The sequence below is a fragment of the Tupaia chinensis genome, unplaced genomic scaffold (genome assembly GCF_000334495.1).
Source record: "Tupaia chinensis unplaced genomic scaffold, TupChi_1.0 Scaffold139927_1, whole genome shotgun sequence".
NCBI classification, from domain to species: Eukaryota; Metazoa; Chordata; class Mammalia; order Scandentia; family Tupaiidae; genus Tupaia; species Tupaia belangeri.
The window spans coordinates 299385-309552 of NW_006199806.1; the positions used below are offsets into that span (position 1 = coordinate 299385).

The window sequence follows — 10168 nt, forward strand, 5'->3', positions numbered from 1 at the left end:
TCTAATGTTCTATGATTCTGAAAAGGGACTTAATTGGATATTGTTTTATATTCCGTTCTGAATATCTTGACTTCTCCACCACACTGTAAACTTGTTGAGAACACAGGCTATATATCTGATAACCCTGATGTAACTTTTATAATTATAGGTTGTTGGGAAAGTTGTGACACATTCTTCTGTAGAAAAACATAGAAAAATACATCACGATTTTCCCGACAGCCTGATATTTAGCACAATGCTAGACACATAAGAGATGTGCAGGAGAAAGTTCAGCCCGGACTCTGTGGCACAGCGGTAGCCTGCTAGGCTGTGGAGCTATAAGCTATGTGCCCACCATTGGGGGATGCTTTCTCTCTCTCTCTCTCTCTCTCTGGCAAGCACACATGACATCTGCCAATGTAACACTTAAAAAAAGAGAGAGAGAGCCTAGTTTCTCCAACAGGCCAGTTTTTTTTAGGAGAGATTTTTGCTATAGGGTGCGTGTACTCTCCAGAGAGACAGAAAGCGAGCAATCATCCCCTGGGGTGGGAGGGCGATGATCACACTGCAATCCCTTCTCCACTCTCCTTTCAGGATTTTGTGTAGGTATGCACACGCACCACAGTGAGTTTTAAACTGCCAGGTCTGGGACTCGAACCGCAGTCACTACGTGGGAGTCCAGCGATATAACCATTATACCATCTGCTGGTTCCCAAACAGACTATTTTAATAGGCATGAAATCCCCTCAGTGTTAATCCTTATAGTTAAAAGTAACCTAAAATAACCTGATGTAAATAATTCGTTGCTTTCCTATTGTTCTTTCTCTGGGTCCAGACTTTACAAAGAAAGTAGCTGAAATGACCAATTTGCTTTTTGGGTTCCTTGTTTCTTCTTCTTCTTTATTTTTTTCAGCCCCTCTCTGTCTATAAAACCAGTATCTTCTGCTTGATTCATCCTTCTGTTCTATGGAATAAAGTGTTGCCTGATTCTAGAATTGCAGATAAAGTCAATTAAGATTTTTTTTTTTTGAGAGTTTTTTTCGCTATAGGGCGCGTGTGCTCGCCAGACAGACAGAGAGAGACAGAGAGATAGAAAGCGAGAAATCACCCCCCAGGGGGGATGGTCACGCCGCAATCCCTTCTCCTCCATTCTCCTCTCGGGATCTTGGGCACGCACGCACACGCGCCCGGCGTGAGTTTTAAGCCACCGGGTCCGGGACACGAACCGCGGTCGACTACGTGGGAGTCCAGCGACATAGCCATTACGCTAACTGCTGGTTCCCAAGTCAATTACGATTTTGAAACTAAATTGTAATTTTTCTTTTGACACGATGCAAGTTTTTCTAGAAGCTTCTTATTTAGAAAAAATAATTATTCTAGCTAATCAGGTGATAAGTTTTTAAGAAAGCATTTCATTTTTCACACCCTTTATATTTTTAAAAAAGAATAACTTATTTATTTAATTTTATTTGTTAATATTATTTCTTAATTTGATTAGGAGAAAGCAAACCACCAGGCCCGGGACTCAAACTGTGGTCTACCGTGTGGGAGTTCAGCACCTTAACCACCACATCACTTGGTGACCCCATATACCCTCTATATTTAAGATCTCTGTGGTTTCCTATCCTCTACAACTCTGGTTTTTGGAGTCTTAAGGGAGATTTTTCAGGGTCAGGCAAAAATTAAGAGATTGTGATGCCTCATCTATGAATTTTTCATTTTCTTTCTTCTTTTTTTTTTTTTTTTTAAATTCACACAGGGGCCCCGTTTACTGGAGAAAGGCAGAGAGGAAGAAAGAGTGAGAGAGGGAGGAAAGTGAGAAAGCACTCCCCAGGGGAATGGTCACACTGCAATCTCTCTCCTTCATTTCTTCCTCCTTTCCAGAGGGATTTGGGGCACCTATGTGCCTCCACCCTACATGTCTCTCAAACCCCTGGGAATAGGACTCGAACAGTGCAGTCGGCCATATGGGATCCAGCAACCTTTACCACCGTGCCACTGGCTGGGGTTCTATCTCATTGTCACATCATTTTCATGCACTTTCTTACTTCGTCCTGCAGCTCTGAGACTAGCTGGAGGGGCAAGAAATGTTAAATCTTGAGAACTCTTATTCTGGCACCCACAGTTCTTGTAGCATACCCATGTTTCAGTCCTGTAGGCGAGCAAGTCACAGATAGCAGTAGTAGCACCATCTGGGAACCTGGTGGAAATGCAGAACCTCAGGCACAACCCAGACCTCCTGAAGTGGAATCTGCATTATATCAAGACCTGCAGGCATTCATTCAAGTTTGAGAACACTGATCTTATGCAGGGATTCAAATGAAAGTTAATGAGCTAATTATCTCCTCCAATCTTAAAAAAAATTAAAAGCTCTAAGCTGTTTAGGAAAAATAACAACAATAAAAACTCCTAGAAGGGAAATATTTAACTTCAAAGAATGAGTGATAGAATTCCAGGCCCTGGTCCATTAGAAAGAACAAAAAGGATCCCATCTCTTCCACTCACATAAAAAAGGTGATCAAGTCTACCAAACAGTGTGACAGAAAGATGTTTCAGAGAGGAAAAAAAACAATAAGGACTGATGGAAAATTAAGCAACAGATTACAAACCTAAAGCAATAATTTATATGTATTTTTCTTTCATAAAATATGTATAATGATAAATTATTATTATATTGATGCTAGTTAATCAACCATGAAAAAAAGAATCAACTTGCTAAAAAAACATTGAGTTCTAGCTTTCCCGTAATTAATTTGGCTATCTATAACATTTTAGAATCACTGTAGACTGCCACTTCTTTCTAAATTAATCACTCTCTGACTTCTAAAAGACTAAAACATTGTCTATTTAGGTAAATTTGTAGGAGTTGTAAGTGGATCACCTTTACAATATTGCTCTTCATTCAACCCATTTAAAAAATACATCTCAGGACCAGGAGTTAGTGTAATCGCTATGTCGCTGGACTCCCATGTAGTCAACCTCGGTTTGCGTCCCGGACCCGGTGACTTAAACTCACGCCGGGCGCGTGTGCGTGCGTGCCCAAGATCCCAAGAGGAGAATGGAGGAGAAGGGATTGTGGCATGGCCATCCCCCTTGGGGGGTGATTTCTTGCTTTCTGTCTCTCTGTCTCTCTGGCGAGCGCACGCGCCCTATAGCGAAAACCTCTCCAAAAAAAAGAAAAAAATACATCTCATACTGCATTCAAAAGCCAGTTCATCAAATTATTAGCCTTTAATTATATGTTGGTTTCCCTTGGGAAGATTAGAAAAATTTCAAAAGAAACTGAATTAGTAATCCTAGAATTATACATCATCAGAGCTTCAGAGATGATCCCACATAAGCCTTTCATTTACAAATGGGGACAGTGAGACTTGGAGGAGGGAAGTGACTTGTTCAGGGTCACTTTTACTGTGTTGGGGTTCAGGGTTTCATCTGAAAAGCTCAGCATTCCATTTTTTAGTTGTGAAAATGTTTAGAAAGCCTAAACTATGCATTTCCCGATGTTCTGGTTTTTCTGTTCACTCACACCCTCGCCGGCAAGGCCAACCTATGAATCAAGATGATGGATCAAAGTTTCTCCTGAAATGCATCGACTCACCTTGTTAATCATCTCCTGAATTTCTGGAGTGGCAGGTTTGACCTCGGATAAGCCTCCAGGCATCATTTTGGCTATTTGTTGTTTCCCTGGGAGGATGCTGGAGCCAAAGTCATCCCATATGCCCAGCGACTCCGGCTTTTAAAGGTGTCCACCTCAAGCTCCGCCTACAGAATATTTTATTTCACACAAAGCAGAGAGGTACGTAGGAAATGAGTAAGCCTTGAGGCAGATCTTTTTGCTTACTCAACAGAATATGCTATGCAGGATTTGGAGGACGAGGGGCTGAGATGAGCTGTGCCTGCTCTGGAGTCATGCAGTAACGAGCCTCCCCTGTCTGTCAATGGCTCCATCCTGTTTTGTACTCCGAAGCCACAGCTAGCCTATCCAAATGTTTTAAAACCTCTAACACAAAATGTCCTTTTTGGAAACAAATATTTGTTAATCATTCAAAGTTGGTTGTTTTGAATTTACTTGACTTTATAAAGAATGTAAAAGGGGGACCAGCAGTTAGTGTAATGGCTATGTCACTGGACTCCCATGTAGTTGACCGCCATTCACACCCCGGACCTGGCGGCTTGAAACTCACACCGGGCGTGTGTGCGTGCGTGCCCAAGATCCTGAGAGGAGAAAGGAGGAGAAGGGATTGCGGTGTGACCATCCCCCCTGGGGGGTGATTTCTCGCTTTCTGTCTGTCTGTCTGGTGAGCACACGCACTCTATAGCAGAAAAAAAAAACCTCTCCAAAAAATAAATAAATAAATAAATAAAATAAAAAAAGAATGTGGAAGGATCTATCTGGAGGATTTTGGCTAAATACAACAAATACCTATGTTCTTATTACACAGAATGAAAACATTTAACATTTTGTCATATTTGCTTCCTGTCTTTTTTTTTTTTTTTTAAAGTTTCTTTTCTTTCTCTCATAAGACTGAAAGTGAGAGAGATGCACCTTGAACAGGTCTCACACGGTGATTCCCCCCACCCCTTGGCCTTTCCAGCCATTCAGGATCATGGGTGTAGGGGCCACCATTTACAGGTCGGTCTGGGAACTGAACCCACAACCCTCCAGTCTTCCATATGGATCCAGCATTGCTTAAGCTACACATTTCTTGAGTGACTCCAAGAAGGACCTATAGTTGTTTTAAAGAAATAAAAATATAATAGGTGTGGGGAAGCCCCATCTCCCTCCACAGAGGTCTACTATGAATTTTGCATCTTTCTAGCTCATTTATATGCTGTGTCTTTATGTTTGTAGGTTTTTGCCATGGGGTGTGTGCACTCGCTGGAGGGAGATAGAGACAGAGAGAAGGAAAGTGGGAAATCACCCGCCAGTTTGGATGGGCATGCCTCTTCCATTCTCCCCTCAGGATTTTAGGCATATACACACATATGCTCAGCTTGACTTTCAAGTTAATGGATCTGGGACTTGAACTGAGGTCGGTCATGTGGGATTCCAGCCAACCTCACCACCATACCACCTACTGGCCCCCATTTTTATACTTCTATTTAGCAGTTTTTGTTTTGGTTATTTGTTTCTTCCATGAGTGAGAGAGATAAGTAGGTAGAGAGAGAGACAGAGACAGAGAGACAACACTCTCAACAGCACCTTGATGCTGAGATCCACTCCCAGCTTCAGCTAGTCCCAGATTGTGGGTTTGTGTGAGTCCAGCATATTCAGGGAGGTCTCTGGATGTGAATTTAGAACCTTCTCATGTGGGTCAACCTTGCTGCCACACCCTGTCCCCCTTAGCATGATCTTAACATTTTATTTAAATTGTCTGCTAACCATATATTTCATATTATGATCTTTTTCTGCTCAACATGTTTTTGAGTCTTTCCATGTTGATACACAGATCAATCTAGTTCATTTCCTTTAAATGCTATGTGCTATTCTATGCTAGATTTATTCTATCTAACTGCAGTATGCTACGTGCTGTTTCATATTTTATATATGTATTCCTGTGTTAGTGAAGGTTTTGGTTGCTCCAGGTGTCTCACCCTTATAAACAATATTGCATTTCCCCTTTTTACGCATGCAAAGGGCTTCTGCAGGCAACATATCTAGAAGCAAAACTAGCATGTTGTGTGAGTATTTACGTAATTGTATTCAGTTTGGGGATGTAATACATGCACACGGTAAGAATGCTCAAAAGGAACCAAAGAATTTAAAATGCAAGGAAGTCTTCACCCATTTAATTCCTCAGCCACCATTCCATGAGTGATAGAGATGAAGAGAGAGCGGCAGAGACAACACTTCCAACAGGGTTTTGACTCCACAATCCACCTGCAGCCTCCGCAGCCCTGGATCACAGGCATGTGTGTGCCTGGTGTTCTCAGAGATGTCTCCAAGTGAACCCGGAACCTTTCCACGTGGGTTGTCCTTGCAGAGTGTTGTGTTTTACTGCTGTGCCACTATCGGGCCCCTCCTCACCCTCTACCCTCCAGAGACAACTACTAACATCACTTTCCTGTGTATCCTTCAGAGAGGTTCTCTTTTTAAAAGAATTATTTTATTTAACTCTATTTATTTATTTTAATTTGACCAGAGAGGGACAGAGCAAGAGAGAGTGAGAGAGGGAAAGTGAGAAAGCAATCCACCAGGTCCAAGACTCGAACCCCGGTCAGCCATGTGGGAGTCCAGCATCCTTAACCACCACGCCATCTGCCATCCCCAGAGAGGTTCTTTATACGTACAAAAATATAAATAATTAACCACACACACTTATGTACATACATATATATGTGTATATATTTTCCTCATCCCCAGAGAGGTTCTTTATATGTACAAAAATATAAATAATTAACCACACTCACTTATATACATACATATATATGTGTATATATTTTCCTCTATACAAATGGTACCCTATTATACAATTATTGCACTCTCTGCTTTACTCCTAGTAATATATTTTAGATATTGTTCTGTATTATTGCACAGAGGTGTGGCATTATAATGATGTTTGACAGGTGCTTAGCAAATTCTTAGGGATGGTAGGTGTCTTAGTGCTAGTCTAAGGGGCACTGAATGGGTGATTAGCCATAGAATGTGGTGAAAAGAGAATAGCAAATGTGATGACAAGGTGCTTGCTCAAGGCCACGTGTCATCTGAAGATTTCAGCTCAGCTTTCATGAGCTACTGGCTCTGGCCACAGAAAAATTCTTGACGATATCCTCATGCTGGTTCTATTAATTTTTAAGTGGTTTTCCCAAGCCACATCCTCTCACACCCTGGCTCCAACATTTTTCAAGATGGCAACCCTTTTTTCATCTTTGCTTACCTCCTAAACCAGGCCATCCTTATCAAGTCTTCCCAATGGTAGGGGATAGGGTAGGCGTCAAGACTTCTTTCACTTTATAGGGTCTATGCCCTGTTACTCTCAGCTCTTCTCTCTTGATTCTCAATAATTTATGATAGAAGTAAATCTGCCCTAAAGCAAATGTTGCTTTAGTGTTTTTCATTCCCACTATAATCATCCTAATTCTTCTTAAGGCAGCATGGATGCCTCCCACTGACTGAGGAGAGTCACATGCAAGGAAGTGCAGAAAAGAAGAACACAGCAATTAATATCTCTGTGTAAATTATTATTATTATCATTATTGGAGTGAGATTTTTTCTATAGGGAGAGTGCATTCGATGGAGACACAGAGAGAGACAGAGAGAGAAAGTGAGAAATCACCCCCTAGGGGAGAGGGCCATGCTGCAATCCCTCCTTTATTCTCCTCTTGGGATTTTGGACATGCACACACATGCACCCGGCGTAAGTTTTATTCTGCCAGGTCTGGGACTCAAACCGTGATGGACCATGTGAGAGTCTGGCATCTTAACCACTATGCCACCTGCTGGCTCCTCTGTGTAAACTATTTAAGCTAATCATACAATTAACTGAACACATAATTATTTTTAAAGTATCTTAAAGATTACCCTTGGGATTTTTTTAAGTTATGAATGATTCAATCTATCTTTATGGAGTTAGACATTCTCATATATTCTATATTTCTTGTCTGTGAGCTCGTCTTCTACAGGGGCAATTTTTATGGGAGTTTTTTCTTTTGTGTGTTAGGCTGTGGGACTTGGCTTTACTGGGTCCTGTGAGAAGCACAGGCCCCAAACCAGCTCTTTTGTATTTTACTATTGGCTTAGAGCTCTTGAACCATGAAACTGCCAAGAATTTGGGCTTGTCTCCAGCTTTCGATGTAGGTCTGTTGCTCTGGTGAGCCCAGCCAACTTTGCTTCCATGCATTGTCAGGGGTGGCGGTACACTCACTCACCAGACAACCCATCCTTCCCACTCCTAGGTTTCTATCCAGGAGAAAGGAAACATTCGTCTACACAAAGACTTTTATATGTGTACAAATGTCCATAGCTGCATTATTCATAAGATCCCCAAACCAAAAACAAACCCAAATGCCCTTCAACAGGTGAATGGCAGCTACAACAACAAATTATAGTGTATCCGTAGGATAAAATACTATTCAATAATAAGGCAAACAAAATTGTGATGCATTCAATGATACAGGTGTACCTATAGTGCAGCAGTTAAGCGCTGCATATAGAAAGTGGGCTCTCAGGGTCAGGAGGTGGCATGGTGATTGGGGCACTGGATTCCCACACAGCCAATTGCCATTTGAGTCCTGGCCCTGGTGGCTTGAAGGTCACACCGGGCACATGTGTGTGCATGCCCAAAATCCCTGGAGGAGAATGGAGGAGAAGGGATTGTGGTGTGGCCGTCCTTGAGGGGAGGGGATTTCTCACTTTCCCTTTCACTGTGTCTTTCTGGCAAGGGCACGCAACCTATGGCAAAAACCTAAAAATAAATAAATAAATAAATGAAGTCAGATCTCACATGGCCGAATGCATTTCAAGGCTTGGAAAAATACACTAGTGTGTGTGTAGTCATAACTAAGATCCTGGTGGGATGAAGAAACGGAGGAAAAATGATTGTGGAGTGACCACACTCTCTTGAGGAAAGCGTTTTCTCTCTCTGGCTAGCATTCTAGCAATAAAAGAAAATAAGAAAGACTTGTTAGCAATATAAATGAACCTCAAAAGAAAAGAAAACTGAAAAGGAGTCAAGTGAAAGAAGTCAGACACAGAAGACAATGGACTGCATTGTTCCACTTATATGATATCCTAGAAGATGAAAAATTATTTGACAAAAAGATCAGAGGTTGCTTGAAGCTGAGAGTGAGGGGAGGAATCTACTTCAAAGGGACATGAGGAAACATTTTCGGGAGCTAGAAATGTTCCCTATCTGAATTATGGTAGTGGCTACACCATAGTATACAATAGCCAATATTCATTAAATTATGCACTTAAAGTGGGTGGACTTGATTGGAAGTATGCTATACCCCTGAAAAGCTGAAATAAAAAACACTACTTTTTGTTTGTTTGTTTGTTTAATTATCAGAAAGCATGTATACTTGCCAGAGAGCAACAGAGAGACAAGGGGAGAGAGGGAGGAAGCAACCCGCAATGGAATATGGTCACACTGCAACCCCTTCTCCTCCATTTCTCCACCTTGTAGGGATTTGGGGCACACAATCACACACACTCAGTGTGTTTTTCAATCCATAAGGGCTGGGATTCAACTATGACCAGTTATGTGGGAGCCTGCTCTCTTAACCACTAAACTACAGGGGGTGAGGAGGAAGCACTGTCTTTGAACACTTTCTTTTTTATCCTTTTTATTGACAGAAGGCGTAAGCACTTGCAAAAGAGAGAGAGAGAGAGAGCACATCTCTTTTTTTTTTTTTTTTTGGAGAGAGATTTTTGCTATAGGGTGCATGCACTCCCCAGAGAGACAAGGAGAGACAGAGAAACAGAATGAGAAATCACCCCCCCAGGAGGGATGGCCACGCCATAGTCCCTAACCGTGGTCGACTACGTGGGAATCCAGCGACATAGCCATTATGCTAACTGCTGGTTCCCATAGAGAGAACATCTCTTGATGTGCTATGGTCATGTTGCAAAACTTTTTCCTCCACTTCCCCCTCCCGTCAGGCTTTTGGGGATATACACATGTGCCTGACATGTCTTTCAAGCTATTGGGCTGGAATATGAACCCTGGTCAGCCATGTGGAATTCCACTCGCAATCCACAGTGCTTAACCATTGTGCTGAGGGACCAACCTTGGACACCTTTTTTGTATATCTCTTGGTGTTATTTTATCCCAATTCCTCTATTGTCCATCATTAGTGTCTTAGTGGCCACTGCATCAATGTATTGCCCTGAAACAGTTGTGATGGCCTAAGTGGGAAAAGGGAAAGCAGGGGAGAAGGTTGAAGATGGGACATGGAGGGCACTGAAAATTCTGAGCTGTGCAGAAACCATTTAGGCTTTAGGAAGAAAAAACTGGAAGCAAAGTGTAGGCTAGTATATTAGGAAAAACAGCAACTAGCTGACTGTTTTCTCTTGTACTATCAATACTTGAAATGCTAGCCACCAAAATGTGTGTGGTTTTTTTCTACACAGCAAAAATTCTCCAGCAGAAATCACCAGGAGTCCTACTATTAATTTAATTCTGTCACTAACCAGAGAAGTATCAGATTCTGCAGGGTAAGGGCCGTCCCACAGAATTGCTTTCTCTTC

At 41.9% G+C, this 10168-nt stretch overlaps 1 protein-coding gene across 1 annotated transcript in view; it reads right to left on the reverse strand.

Annotated features, from left to right (window-relative positions):
• CSTA (cystatin A) overlaps positions 1 to 3712 on the reverse strand; it is a 15357-nt gene extending 11645 nt beyond the window's left edge. The window contains exon 1 of the mRNA XM_006162360.3: positions 3578 to 3712. Coding sequence (XP_006162422.1) covers positions 3578 to 3643 — 66 coding nt within the window. The 5' untranslated portion in view covers positions 3644 to 3712. The remainder of the gene's footprint in view (positions 1 to 3577) is intronic.
• Between the last annotated feature and the right edge of the window lie 6456 nt (positions 3713 to 10168).